General features: G+C 54.0%; 1 protein-coding gene across 1 annotated transcript in view; it reads right to left on the bottom strand.

Moving 5' to 3' along the window:
* PREX1 (phosphatidylinositol-3,4,5-trisphosphate dependent Rac exchange factor 1) overlaps nt 1-15,199 on the bottom strand; it is a gene marked incomplete at its 5' end in the record, with an annotated part of 175,206 nt that overhangs the window by 66,952 nt on the left and 93,055 nt on the right. The window contains 2 exons of the mRNA XM_080813368.1: nt 3,266-3,399; nt 10,038-10,199. Of these exons, the coding sequence (XP_080669494.1) occupies nt 3,266-3,399; nt 10,038-10,199 (296 nt within the window). The remainder of the gene's footprint in view (nt 1-3,265; nt 3,400-10,037; nt 10,200-15,199) is intronic.

Here is a 15,199-nt window from a genome sequence, read left to right as displayed (position 1 = left end):
GGGAGGAAAATGACGAGTCTAGCTTTAGGCCCGACTGAAGTGTGAGTGGGATGCGAGAGCCCCCAGAGGAAGACGGAGAGTGGTAATTCTTCTCCTTTCCGTACACATGCCAGGCCTTATTCTAACCGATTTCCATGTTTTATCGTACTTCATCTATAAGAACTATCCTTTCGGATGGGGACTACTCTTATCCCCATTGAACAGACAGGAAAACACACAAAAAGCTGATGTAACTTGCCCAAGGCCGCATGGCCAGTGAGTGGCAGGGTCTCGGTGTCCCTAAGTACTGCGACCTCTAAGACACAAGCAGTCGAGGTATTAGAGATGGAACTCATTGCGGGTTCTCTTCTTGCGGGCCTCAGTTTCCCATTCCAAAGAATGGGGAGGTGGGCTCCTAGAACACTCCTTCCGCTTCTGATATCCAAGGAGCCTCTACTCCCAAATTGGGCCAGAAACACTCTGAGTCAGAGACCTTCCCTGACCCGTGTCCCGGATGGGCGGTGCCCTGCGTGACCCAGGCAAACACAAACCAGTCAGCAGACACCTAGCAGTGACAGGCATTTCCTGTGACCACATCAGTCAGGCCAGCAGCCCCATCCACCCCTGCCCAATCCCTCTGGGACGTCCCGTCTTGGAGCCCAGCCCCCTGGCTCCCCATCCCGAGACGGGAACGCTGGCCGCCAGCCACGTTCTCTCAGGAGACAGATGTGCCCTTTCCCTCCAGCCGGCCTGGCTCACGCACAGAACTGGCGCGGAGAACGGCCTTCAAAGAGCTCACGGCAGCCCCAGGGCCGGCCCCAGAAGGCCCACATGGCATCCAGCAGCAGCAGCATCCCCGGCCGCTACTGCTCCAACAGGTGCGACCACACTGACGGAGGAAGGGCCGGCGGCCGACGGATGAGCAAAGCCAGCCGGAGCTGGAGCCGCTCACACACGCCTGAAGGGCCATTCTGTTTCCTACAGCCTCTGGTGTTCTGAGAAAAGTGCCTGCTTCAGACAGCCCAGGGCGGCCGGCAGTGGGGGCAGAGGGCTCCCAGGATGGGCCCAGCGAGAACAGGCAGGAAGCAAGGAGGAAGGAAAAATGGGGGGGGGTGCTGGAGGGGACACGAGACAGACGCGGAGAGACCTAACGGAGTGGGCAGGAATAAAGCACCAGATAAGGAAGACACGCCCCAGAGATGGGAAAAGAGGGAGGCCAAAGCCTTCAACCAGAAGGACCAAACCCAGAGCAGGGAAGAAGGGCAGAGGGGAAGGGGCCCGTGGCTGAAGCGCCTACTGCGTGCCTGGGGCTACACCTGTGCGTGAACAGGAATCCAACACGGACGGAGGCAAGTTAGCAGTAAGGGGATAGCAGCTACCCCTGACTTTGTGAGCTCTAACTCCGTACCGGGTGCACCTAACACCTCTGCTCCTCACAGTCGCTCTGAGAGGCGTACGATCGCCTGATTCTGCACAGAAGGGAACGGAGGGAAAGAAAGGCAAAGTCAGAGCTAGTGAAGTGCGACCAGGGATTCACCTGTAAGCGGCTCGGCTGTGCATCAAGCTCTACTGTACGAAGGGGTTTATCATCCCTATTCTACAGAAGAGAAAACCGAGGCTCAGAGAGGTCAGGCTGGAGAGAAAGAAAAGCCCCCCCACGCACGTAAGGAACACCATCATTCACCCCGTGGAAAGGCTCCTCACGACAACATGAAGAGGCCAGCAGAAACAGACAAGGAAAAGGAGGCTCAGGCACAGTAAGTGACGTGCCGAGAGCCCAGAGGAAGGTGGAAGCAATGCTGACGGTCAGCCCCAGGGTCTGGACCTCCCCTCAGCCTTAGCTTTCCCTAGATAAAGGAGTAAAGAGGCCTCTGGAAAGTCACTGTTTCAGCCCTAAAATAAGGTAACAGGAAGGAGGATTCCAAAGGGCTTCTTCAGAAAACTGAAAGACAGGGATCTCTCAGTCCACGATCCACCCAGCCAAACCAGCCAGCCGCCCACCCAGCAAGCCACCCAACCAGCCACTCGTTCCCCTACTCCTCTGTCTCCCAAGTCACCCTCTCTCCAACCATCCATCCACCCATCCACCCACTTGGTCATTCAATACCCAACCCTCTATCCCAGAATCCAATCACCCCAACCACCATCAATCAACCATCCATCTATCCATCCATCCACCCAACTGATCTCCTATCTACTAACCTCCCATTTTATGACCATCCCTCCCCCACCCATTCATTTAAATATCATACATGAAGGCCCCAACTCACCATTACATCTGAACACACCTCTGCCAGCTTGTCATGTCTTCATCCACTTCTCCAACTACCAAACACCCAGACATTCGCCCAATTTTCTGTCCATCCCTCCAGCCAGCCATCTCCTACACCTCCAACCACGCACCCACTTGCTCCTTCATCTACTCACTCATCCATCGGCAAATCAGTTCACACATCCATCCACAATCGTCCCTGCCCCTTTTCATCCACCATCCACTCATCCTCCAAGCCCCACCTATGCACCCATCCCTCCTCCCATCTGCCCACACATCCCAACATGCACACTCACAATCAGGCATGCGTCTGTACGGGTCTACCACTCGCCCACCTATCCATCCACTTCCTTGACTCTACAAAGTGTAGAAGTTGCAGGGAAAAATACAAAGGTGACAAAGATACGATCCTTTCCCTCAAAAAGCTTAATAATGAAAGAGCCCCGTGCGCTTCAATCCCCAACCTTTGGATCTTAGAATCAGAGGATGTTAGTGTCACAAAGAATCCCCAAATTTCTATGACCGTCTAGATCCACACTGTCCAATACAGCAGCTGTGGCTGCTGAGAACTTACAACGGGGCTAGGATGACGTGAGATGTGTTGTAAGTGTAAGATAGGCACCAGATTTTGAAGACTTCGCATACAAAGAAAACGCAAAATACCTTCTTAATGATTTTCAAAAATCGATTATACATTGGTTGTTGACATTAAATAACATTTACAGATATATTAGAAAAAATAAAATACGTTATTGAAGTTCACTTTGACTGTTTCTTTTTTATTTTTTTTAATGTGGCTGCTAGAAAATGTTAAATAACACGTGAGGCTTGCATTATATTTCTATTAGGCAGTGCTGATCTAGAACAAACCCCTCAACTCAGAAGAGAAAAGGGAGGCCAAGAGAGGGAAGTGACAGGCCTAAGGTGTCACTGTGAGAGACAGTCAAGGTCCCATGGAATCCCTGCCTCCAGGCCCACCTGGGCAGCCCCGCCCCAGAAGCCACAGCAACTCACCTGGATTTCCGCTTGCAGTAGACAAGGAGGTTGTCAAAGAGGAAGAAGGCCCTCTCCTGGATGTTGCCCGCGGAGATTTTTAACAAAGTCCCTTGCAGGAGGAGCTGGGTGCAGATGTCTGTGAGGTTGGAGCCCTGGGAGAGTGACGAGGGGAGAGGGAATGAGCTGGCAAATCCAGGAGAGCACTCGGGGATATCCCCTATCCTTCCCAGACACAGAACCTACCACTGCCTCACTTGCCCCCCCCAAAACCTAAACGCACCACTGCAGGAAATCTGTCAGCAGACAGAAAAATCCCAACAATCTCATCAGTGGCTTCTGCCCGTCGAGCATGCCGGAACCATGCCGGGAGGAGCACAAGGAGAAGCCCATTTCATAGAAGAGAAAGCTGGGCTCGGGGAGCGGAAATGACCCACCCAGCCCGAGCTGGCATCCGGTTTTATTTTGGTTCGGTTCTTGCTTGGGATTTGGGGTTTGTTTTTGCCTACCCTTCCTCATTTATGTCTTGACTTGTGAAGGTATTGCCACCACTGGAATGCCACTTCCATAAGCACAGGAAGCATTATGGAGCATGATCAAGCATTTGCCACGGTCCCCCAGCACCTGTCACCCTCTCGGGCACACAGCAGGTGCTCAGTAAATGCCTGTAGAGCAGGAGATAAACACAGTGTGCACACCATCGGGGCAGGATTCTTGGAGCAGCTCCTCTAGCTACAGCCATGAACACAGATGGAAACAGTTCTCAAACTCCAGGGGGCCATCCGTGCTAAGTGACGGGGGCGGCCACGACGCTCGCCGGGCGTGGAGTTATCTGAACCTCGGTGATGTTCCCGCTGAGGGGATCACGAAAGGCTCCAGGAGGACCCGACCACACAGGTCTGTCTGGAGCTCAGGGGGGACCAAGGTGGGGCGCAGAGCTCTCCAAGTGCTACAGGAGAGGAGGCTGGAAACACACCGAGGAGGGCCCTGGATGCCAGCCGGGCAGGCTCCTCCCCTATGGCAGGAGTGGAGTTCAGCTGGCTCTCAGCCATCCAACCACACACTCCATTTCCCAGCATCCCTTGTGCCCGTGTGGTCATGTGACTGACGGTATGGCCCCATGTGCCCCATTTCTACAGTATTTCCTTGAAAGAAAACAGCTTCCTCTCCTCTCCCTCCCTTCCCTCTTATCACAGGCTGGACGCCAGCTGGAGTGGTGGCATACATTGGAGCAAGAAGCTAGAAGGAACCTGGGGCCGAAGGGAGCCGCCACGCCCTCCCCGCCAGCCTGTCCTGCTGCTGAGAAATCAACTTCTCCCTCATTTATGCTATCCTCTCTCTTTTTAGCAGCCAAACATGTACTCGAAGCCACACATCAGGATTAGCACCAGGCCCAGCAACAGGCGGACAATGGGGTGTCTCTGACATTTAGGCCCCAGAGACACTACACAAAAGAGGGGTTCAGGGAAGTTCGTTTGATCTGCAGGTGACAGAGGAGGAAGAATGACACGTGAAATGAACTTGAGAGAGGGAGGGAGAAGTGCGCACAGAGTCTCCTTCCCCAAACACGAGACACCCAGAACCAAAGAGGAGTTCATACCCCAATGACGGATGCTGACTCAGTTATTTCTGAGACCCAGGAAGGGGAACTGGTTCTAGAAATGCAGAAATCGGGCTTTCTGCTAACTGCCCACTGCAGGCTCCCCTGTTTCAGGCTGTGTGCCCTGAACACAGCAAACTCATTACCCAAAAATGCCAGAGATGCCTCTGGGGCCCAGCTGGGGTCCTGGGAAACCCACTCCTTTTGGTCAAGGGCTAGCGGCCTCAGGCAGGAGTGTGCGCCCGTTAACAGAAATCACAGCACAGATGCCCATATGCTGTGGACGGGGACCAGACTCCACACACAGCCACCAGCCAGGGAGTGAGCCTGCTGCACCAGGGCTCGGGGCTCTCGTGACAAGGAGCCCCATGGACCCCAGTATCCTCGCCAGCAGGGTGAGCGTGACTCTTGGGGTGATGAGGCTCTAACCAGGGCCTATGGGCCGGCTCAGGGCAGAAGCCATTCAGCAGCTCCTAGAGGCCACCTGCTTCCCCATCTGGTCCACTCCCCTCACTCATGCCCACCGCTCCAGCCTTCGAGCCTCCAAAGGGGGATTCTAGTCACTTGTATGTGGATCTGGCACCTGGCCTGGCTATAGGGCCCCAAACCCTGATGTCACGTTGGACGACTACACCTGACCTCTCTGTCGATGTTCAGGGACTGCAGAGACCAGCAAACCCAGCCTGGGAAGCGGCCCCTCCAGCCTTGGCCAAAGACCACCGAGCAAATACACGTGAACTGCCAAGGACATGGTAGGGGGATGCCCCGTCCACCCCAGCCCTGCTGAGAAGCCCAGCTGGCTCGGTCTCCCCCAGAATCCTTGAACCTGGGTCCAGGGTGATCTAGGACCAGACACACGGGGAAGAGGCTGAGCACCACGGTGCCCACCAGCCAGGGCTAGAGACTTGCGGACAGCGTAGACTCGCTCAAACTGAAGCATTAACATGGAGAGGGAACAGGAAAAGCTTACCACACGCCCGCACGGTTCTAAGTATTTTACACAAATCCAGTTCATCCTTACAACGGCTCTCATTTTACAGACAAAGAAACTGAAGCACAGAGCAGAGTAGTGACTTGTTCAAGGTCACACAGCTGGTCAGTGGGCGAGCTGGGATATAAACCCAGACAGGATGGCGCCACTCTCCCACCTGGGGGCAGGGAAGAGACGGCTGCCCCTTAGAAGGTAACCTGACAACCTGAAGGGCTTTTTAATGAGACGACTGGTCTAGAGCAGGGGTCTCCAAAGGGGAGAGACCACAGCCCCCTGGAGCACAAGGCGTCCCAGGAAGGGTGGAAGGACCTATGACAACTTCTCTCTCTCTCTCTCTCTCTCTCTTTTTTAATAACAATTTTATGCTTCCTCGCTCCTATTTCCTTCTGTCCCCTCGTGGGTGAGTGGGCAACTGACGATCTCTCAAACCAGCATTTCCAGAGCCAGCGAGACGAGTATGCCCTATTTCGTTGTTATTAAGAACATGTATTTTTTTTTATTACTGTGAGCTTCACACAGAAGTCCATGGAGCTTGCTTCCTGAGTGTCCCTCTGCAAGAGGGTCAGCCCACACTGGGTATGAGCTGTAGCTAAAGCTGCAGGATGCTTTTTCATCTAAAAAAAATAATAATAATAAAATAAGAGTGAAACCCTGCTTTGAGGCCACAGCTCCTCTCGGAGTTTACAGACCATTTACTCCAAGCCAGGGAGGCAGCCTGGTTCCGAGTGCTGAGCGTGCGTTCCCTCCCGAATCCTCAAGGGACCCAAGAAGGAAGGCTGCGATCACCCAGACTTTTCAGATGGGGAAACTGAGGACGAAGAACCCCTCGCCGCAAAGGGAGCTGGCTCGTTCACTCACTTCCACGGTATTGCGACATCCTGACATTTCCTCCCGCTCGATAAAGTGGATTTATGGCTTTACTTATCTGGTTTTAAGTAAACCAGTCTCCCGACTAAAAAGGACAAGCGGCTTAGGAAGGATGGGGCGGGGGAGGAGGCAGCGATGGGAGATCAGACTCCTGATGCAAGCCCAAGCCCACAGCCACGAAGCAGCCAAGGGGAGACCCTCCCTCCTCCCACAACGAGTCCCTTGCCAGCCATATTCCAAGAGCTAGATGGCAGCCATCTGAACAGACCGGCGAGAGGTCAGATGGCAAGATCAGTAATTACCAGGAAGATTATCAGAAGCAAGGATCTGCAACCACGGCCATTCACCACAAACTTCATGCAAGTCACACTGTCCCCCAAGGTTGTAACTACAGGGAACAGGAGACACTACAAGTAGCTTCACTGTCACTCGGGATTGTTTCTCACTATGACACATTATTTTTACAACTCGCCTTAAGGATCAAACTGCATTTAAAAACATTTCTCCTGGGGCACCCGGCTGGCTCAGAGGAGCGTGTGACTCTTGATCTCGGGGCTGTGAGTTCAAGCCCCACACGGGGAGCAGAGATTACTTCAATAAATACACTTGCAGAAGAAACCTTTCTACTGCAGAGAAAACCACTTTACTTTTCCCAACAAGCATTCATACTCCAGTTTTCACTTTATCCTCAGAATGACACCAGGACAGGGACACCTGGGTGGCTCCGTTGGTGAAGCGTCTGCCTTCGGCTCAGGTCATGATCCTAGGGTCCTAGGATCGAGTCCCACATGGGGCTCCTTGCTCAGCAGAGAGCCTGCTTCTCCCTCTGCCACTACCCCTGCTTGTGCATTCTTTCTTTCTCTGACAAATGAACAAAATAAAATCTTAAAAAAAAAAAAAAAAAAGAATGGCTCCAGGAGATAACTTCAAGAGATATCATTTCTCAGATTAGACAACCAAGGCAAATGGAGGCCAAGAGAGCAGGACAAACTTGCCTGAGGCAGGGCTGACTGTCAGTTACAGGGCTGGACCTCCAGACCAAGTCCCCGTGCCTCAGTTTCCTCAGCTGTCCAATGGGGATCATAAGAGCACCCGCCCCTTTGTCCTGGAGACATGTAACAGGGGCTCAGTCATTGCCAGCCATTCTCATTCTGGCACAGTGTACCTCCTACAGCACCCAGGACAGTGACCGAAATCAGGGCCACTCTCCAACTGTAGGTTTTTCAGGGTCTAAAAGGGCCCCCAAAGATCTTCAGTTCTTATTTCCTGAGGCCCTTCCCAAAAGCAGGCATCTAGAAAACACTTCTGCTTCGGCTGCCAAAGGGCTTGCTCAATCCTCTTCTCCACAGGGGCCCATGGGAGAGATTTCTTTCTCAGCTGGTTTCCAGGAAACTCTGTGTCTCCCAGAAGAACTGCTCTGTCTTCCTTTTTTGAAAATAAATATTGAGTAACTTATGTCTCCTGCTCTCTTCACTTTGGCTGCCAGGAAGCTCAAAGCCCAAACAGGCTTAAATACATCCTTCATTCTGTTTGCTCTTTAGGTAAGCGTGGCTGAAAGTGGCCGTGCGACCCACTGGCCAGTGAGATGACAGGGGATGTCTTCGGGGCTTCTGGGTAAGGTTTTCCTCCACTGAGGAGAAGAGCTCCCTGTCATGCCCTGGCCACGCCTCTGTCTCCAGCTATTCTGGAACACAAAGTGATGCCTGGAGCTCCTGCTCTCATGGGACCGGGCAGGGGAGGCCAAGAGGACCGCGAGAGACAAAGGGGGAGCTCTGACATCCTGGGGCTGACATGAGTCCTGAGACAACACACCCTAACCAACACACCTGACATTCAGCAATTTGCAGTCACAGGAAACAGAAACCAAGCTACATGTATTTTAAGCAGAAAGAAATAAGGGGCTTACTTAATTATCGGATGGTCTAGGGGAGCCCGGAATCCAAACCGGGGCTCCCAGAAAACCACCAACACTGTCTACCTGGCCCAGCCCCCACAGAGCCACTGCCTGGGCCCCATCTGGGAAAAGAAAGAGTCACACACACGGGCCCGAGCGGAAACGCCAGGAAAACACGACCCAGGCTGCAACCAGGCCCGAGGCAGCCGCTGCCTCAACGGTCAGCGGCAGAGCCATCCCCTGCCTGCGAGACACACGCCATCAACAACAAGCAAATGTCCCGTGCCCCTGAATACCCAGGAAGCTGGAGCCCGGCCCCTCTGCTGATGCTACCGCAGAGCGCCAAACACGACCACAGCTGTGCTCTACGTCCCACCCCCATCGGCCCAATCCCCAGCAGCTGGATCTGATTTTGGCCAATCACATCCCAAACCTGAACTACTGGGGGGGACCGAGAAATGCGGCTCTCCATTCCCCGGCTTCGGCTCTCCAGACAGGAAGGCCCCACGGGAAGAGGGTGGGTATGTGGCCAGCGCTAATCCACACTACCCGCCCCCCGCTGCAAGCAGCAACCCCTCCCTCCTTCAGCCAGACTCTCAATCTCTGCAGTGAGACAGAGTCACGTTCAGGATTCTGGAACGCCGGGAAGACAAGTGGAAATCCCAAAAGTAGCAAGCGCCAGAAAACCCAAAGGCAGATGATTCAGAGAGTAACTAGGAGCCTTTCATCTTTGCTTTTGATCTCCCGTTCCAGCTGCATTGACTCTGATATTGATTTTTTTTTTTATTTATTCAGATTTCCCCATTTCCTTCCACAGATCTGTAGGAAATCTCTGATAATCTAAGGAAAACACGGAGGTTTAAACGCATGCACCATGAGAAGATTTCAAGAATCCCAGAGCCCCGAAAGCATGATGATAGTAATATAATAGCAACCCCTACCATTTATTGAGTACCTACTGTGTGCCAGGAAGAGAGGAAATAGGAGGTTCAGAGAAGTTAAGACATCTGCCTCGAGTCACCCAGCAAGGGAGCATCAAAGCCAGAATTCTGTCCTGGCCTAGACCCATAAGCCCTACCGTGGACCTCGGCATCAAAAGCGCCAAGGCCTACGGACACCAGGCAGGTGAGGCAACACGTGAAGGAGAGAGACTGGGGAGGAATGGGAGGTGCCGGGGACTGAGGAACACCGGAAGCTCTCGTGGTTGTGGTCGTGGAAAGTGAGGGCCCAGGGCTACCGATTTTTCTAAAGAAACTTGAACTCTAGACTTTGATGTGGATTCCACCGGAAAATAAATAAATTTTTTTTTTTTCCCAAACACCCTGGAGACCGAACCAAATGGACTGGGCAGGCTGAAGCCTGGGGCCCAAACCACAGCGCAGAGCTGCAGCCGCGCACACCCGGGGCCCTGCTCCTCCTGCTCCTCCCGCCACCGCCGCACCTCCCAGCCCTCGATGTGGGACTGCAGCTGCTCCAGTGCCTCCAGCTTCTCCATCTGCCGCTTGGTCTCATTGATGTTGGAGCACACGGTCTTCATGGCCTGCAGGGCGCTCTGGACCGCGGGGTGGTCCGGGTGCTTGCCTGGGGTCCTCTTGGCCAGCTCCTAGGGGACGGGGGAGGACAGGAATGAGAGACGTCCACTCTGAGGGCCCCAGACACGGCATCCAGGTCACCTGGCCCCGCACCACATCCCAGCTCTGCTCTGTACAGATGGGGTGTTCGGGCGGTGGGGGGAGCGTCACAGACTCAGTCACTCATTCGCTCACTCATTCATTCAGTAAATGTCCCCTGAGCACCTTCTTCATGGTGAAGCAGTATTCTAGGGCCTGGAGACAAATCTGTCAATGAAACAGAGAAAAATTCCTCACCTGGTGGGTATTACACTCTAGTAAAGGAGATGGGCCAAAATAAAGAAAAATCAGGTGTACGGTACAATGTCAGGCAGTGATAAATACTATCAAAGCAAATCAGAGTGACAGGCTAGAAGGTTTTGGGAAGGGAGCTGTTCTTTCTTTCTTTTATTTTATTTTATTTTATTTGAGAGAGAGAACACAAGCCAGAGGATGGGCGAAGGGAGAAGCAGCCTCCCCACTGAGGAGGAAGCCCAACGTGGGGCTCGATCCCAGGACCCCAAGATCATGACCTGAGCCGAAAGCAGACGCTTCACCAACTGAGCCACCCAGGGGCCCTGGGAGGGGCTCTTTCAAATAGGGAGGTCAGGGGAGGCCTCTCGGAGACTGTGCCAGGCAGAGCGCAGAGCAAAGGCAAAGGACCTGACGTGGAAGCGTTGATGGGCTGGAAGGAGGAAGAGCAAGGAGACAGGCAACTGGAGGGGAGTAAATGAGAAAGACAGAAAGGAAAAGAGAGACAAGACAGACATCAGGAGGTCAGAGAGGAGGCCACAGATACAGAGCCCAACCAAGCGCAGTCTTCTCATCGGGAGAGCAGGTGTAAAAACACCCCACCTCACAGGGACCAGGACAGACCCCGTCAACTGGCCATTCCCGGCGGGCCCTATTCCACGGCCCTCCCCCCACCCCCCGCCACCTCCCACCCCCGCCACAAGGGCAGGCCTGAGCCATGCTGAAGGCCAGGTTCGTCATCAAAGGGCATCAGCCACACGCTACATGAGATGAGAGAGAGAGAAGAGGGAGACGCTGGCAGGACCTCAAGATGCAGGGAAGATTTTCCAGCCAAATCCCTCAACGGACAGCGCTGCGCCGGCAGAGACAGGCCTCCTTAACCATCTGACCTAGACGTGCCCAACGGTTCCAGGATCTCCCCACCTCTCTGCTCCCTTGAAAATCACAGATGTGGTGCTCTGACGGGTCACACGTGGGTGCCAGGGCTGGCTCTGCCCCTCTGTAGCCGGGGGACCTTGGGCCAGTCGCCCTCCCTGCTGAAAAGCACTGACAAGGAGGGCCACTGTGAGGAGGAAGAGGGCCTCAGGGAGGGGGAGGAGGGCGGTAGCAGTTACAGCCCACTCAGCCTTTACTCTGTGCTTATGAGGTAGGGTCCGTTATGATCCCCTTTAACAGTTACGGAGATTAAGGCAGAATAGCCCAAGGCCCCCAGAAAGTCAAAGGAGGCACAGCTGGATGTGAGCCTGACCGTCTGGTTCTGTTCATGGGCACAGTGAATCTGATCCTCCAGGAAAAGGACCTCTGCGGTCAACTACAGACCTGGTAAGCACCCGGTCTACGCCAGCCATCCTCAGCCTGTCGTCTGACAACAAGTGCTAGCTGGGACAGCCGCCGGGCCATCTGCCAGCGTGTTGTTCAGAGCACTCAGAGCAGAAAACCAACTCTAGAACGTCCCTTCTCCATTCACGTCATTTCTGCCCCGCCTGGAAACCAACAGCCTCTTTTCTGGAGGACAAGTCCTAACGGTCTCGCAGACCAGACGTTCTGCGATGTCAGGCCCCTGAGGGTTTACTGAGCACCTGCCACGTTCTGGGGACACAGCAAAGGGGAAGCAAGGAAGGGGGAAATGGGAGCCCTCCCTCCGACAAAGGAGGCATTCCCACAGAGGAAGGGGAAGGAGAGTGTGACCTGAAGAGTTGAAAAAAAAAAACAACAGAGGTGACAGCAGGTGCCCCACCCTGCAGGAGTGTCCGAGGGCACCGCTGCTCTCCACACAGGAAAGAGCCTGAGCTGGCACTGGGTGTCAGAGCAGCTGTGGGCAAGGTGTCAGCGCTCAGCCCGAGAGGCAGGAGGGAGGGTGGGCACTGCGGCTGGGGCCGCAGTGAGAATGCTGACTTCCTGTGCCTTCACAGCAAGCTGGTGACAATCAATGCCAGATCCCTGGCAGATAAGGAGCTCATTTCATAACAGCGGAGTCAGAGAAGAACTCCAGAGGCATGACCCAAAGTATTCAATGGAAATGGCAAACGATGTGAAGGGGCAAATCTCAACACGAACCTACCCCCGCTCCCCTGGTCCAGCCAGCTGCCACCGGGACCCCTGAAGTCAACTCCCTGGACCCCACCCCCAGTCCCCACTCCCAGTCCATTCTCCACACACAGCCAGAGGGATCCTGTCAGAGTGAGGTGAGACCCTGGCCCTCCCCTGCTTAGAACCCTCCTGAGGCACTTACAACACTCAGAGAAGACAACAGCCTACAGTGGCCCACAAGGACCTGCCTAATCTGGCCTCACCACCTCTCTGGCCCTACTCCCCCACTCCCTCAGATCATCCTCTGGCCACCTCACTGTTCCTCAGACACACTCCTACCACAGGGCCTTTGCACTGGCCCTTCCCTCTATCTGGCAGACTCTTTCCCCAGGTACCTATAGGCCCCCTTCCTCACCTCCTCCGGGTGTTTGCTCAAATGTCACCCTCTTAGTCCCCACTCCTGGCCCTTACCAATCCTCTTGGTCTGAGATATTTTCCCCACAGCACCCATGCCAACTGTGCAAGTATATTCATTTCCTATCCATCCCTCCGCTGTCTCCCCCAGTAGAATGCCAGTCCCACAGAGGCAGGGCTCTGGGCCATTCTGTTCACTTTTCATCTGCAGCACTTGGGACCATGCCTTACACATAACAGTTACTCGACAATCATTGATGAGTAAATAAAACAGCCTCCCAAACGCCTGACCCTGTGGCACCGACCATAACTCTGCTGGAGGGACTCAGGAAGACACACAGGGACTTGATAAGAAAAGAACATCTCACTACGGGATGCGCTGCTTTCCGGGGCTCCCTCCCCCACCACTCACCCCACAGAAAGGTTTTCATGGGCCACCTAACACCCTCTGGAGAGCTCCAAGTGGTCCATGTCCCCACTCCGGGGAACATGCCACTCCCCAGCCATCCCCTTCTACCAAGACTTGATGCCAACACCTCCCCAGTGATGGACCATGGTCCACCCCCGGGGTGCCACACCCCCAGTGGCCAGGGAGACAGAGGGAACAACTGATTGGCAAGGTGTCCATGCTGAGCGAGGGTGACAGCCGCATCACCCGCAGACAGATGTGGGAAGTGCAAGACACATAGGAGCCCCTGCGGGGCCCCAAGGCTATACCCTGAGCAGCCACTCTGCAGACAGCGCCCCTGCTGACGGCTTCCAGGACACGCCCCGTTTTGCCCCAGCAAAGCTTGACAAGTTTTGAACCAAGCTGGCATTTGGAAATCAGGTGCTATTGGGGACCTGAAAGTCCCAATTTCTGGATTTAGAAATGGTGGGTCACACTAGGGTGGCATTTTCCATAGTCATTCAGTGAGTCAATGGGGGGGGGGGGCACCTACTATGTGCCAGACTCATTCTAGGTGAACAGCAATAAGCAGAACAGGCCCAGGGTCTGGGCCTGGCTGAACTGACAGCCTAGTGAGGATTCAGAAAATCAATCTGTGCACCATGAGTTAGAAAACAGAATGTGACAGTGAAGAAAAAATAAAAACAGGGCGGGGGACAGAGAATGGCAGAGGCACTTGTGCTACAGCTGGGTGGTCAGGCAAGGCCTCTCTGAGGAGGGGACAACTGAGCAACAGAGGCCTGACAATATTAGAGAGTGAGCCTCGGGGTATCTACAGTAATGATGTCCCAGAAGAAGGAGCAAGTGCAAAGGCCCTAGGGCAGGAACATGTTTGTTGTGTTCAGAGAATGGCAAGGGGACAAGTGTGGCTGGAGCAGAGCCAGGGGCATGGGAGAAGCAGCAGGGGAGGGCTGACAATAAAACATAACTTCAATGTGCAGCACCTTACAGGTGACAATGATGGGGAATCTGGATTTCAATCTGCATGACAAGGAGCCGCTGGACAGTTTTGAGTGAGGAAGTGACATGAACTGGCTTGGGCTGAGCTGCTGGGTTGAGAAGAGACTGTGGAGGACAAGGGCAGAGGCAGGAAGACCCCGCGGGGGCTGTAGCAAGGGCCTGGCAGCATGATGGAGAGAAGGAGCTAGAAAGTCTAGACTCAAGATAGAACCGAAGGCAGAGCCAACAGGACCTCCTAAGAGACTGGATGTAGGCTGAGCCAAAGACAGCTCAAGTTTGGCCTGAGCCATCAGAAAGGAAAGGCCATGTATGGAAATGGGGACAAGGGGGTGGCAGGGAGGGGAGCCCAGTCTGGGGAAAGAGGAGAGCCAAGCATTCGGTTTTGGACCTTTTAGGCAGGAGATGCCTGTCTGACATCCAAGTGGGGAAGCTGAGTGGGCAAGAGAACAAGCCTGGAGCTTGGGAGACCGGTCCAGGCTACAGGTCGGACACAGAGACATGGCTTAAAGCCATGGAAGTGTCCTCAAGAAGCTGGCACACGGCTGTTCATAGCAGCATTATTCCTAATAGCTGGAAAGTGGAAAGAATCCAAACATTCGTCAAGGAATGAATGGATAAACAAAATGGGGTTCCATACAATGGAATATTATGCATCCATAAAAAGGAATGAAGCTCTGATCTGGGCTACCATGTGGATGAGCCTGGAAAGCTCTGCGCTAAATGAAAGAAGCCAGACACTGAAGGTTACATCTTACATGATCCCGTCTGTGTAGAAGGTCCTGAGCCCCAGGGACAGGAAGTGGATGAGTAACTACCAGGGGCTGGGGCAGGAGGGAAAAGCCTGGGGGCTGCTGATGGGTCTGGAGTTTCTCTTGATGGTGATGAAGA

The sequence above is a fragment of the Martes martes genome (genome assembly GCF_963455335.1).
Source record: "Martes martes genome assembly, chromosome: 9".
NCBI classification, from domain to species: domain Eukaryota; kingdom Metazoa; phylum Chordata; class Mammalia; order Carnivora; family Mustelidae; genus Martes; species Martes martes.
The sequence above is the reverse complement of the archived record's forward strand: the minus strand, read 5'-3'. Positions and strand labels throughout refer to the sequence as shown.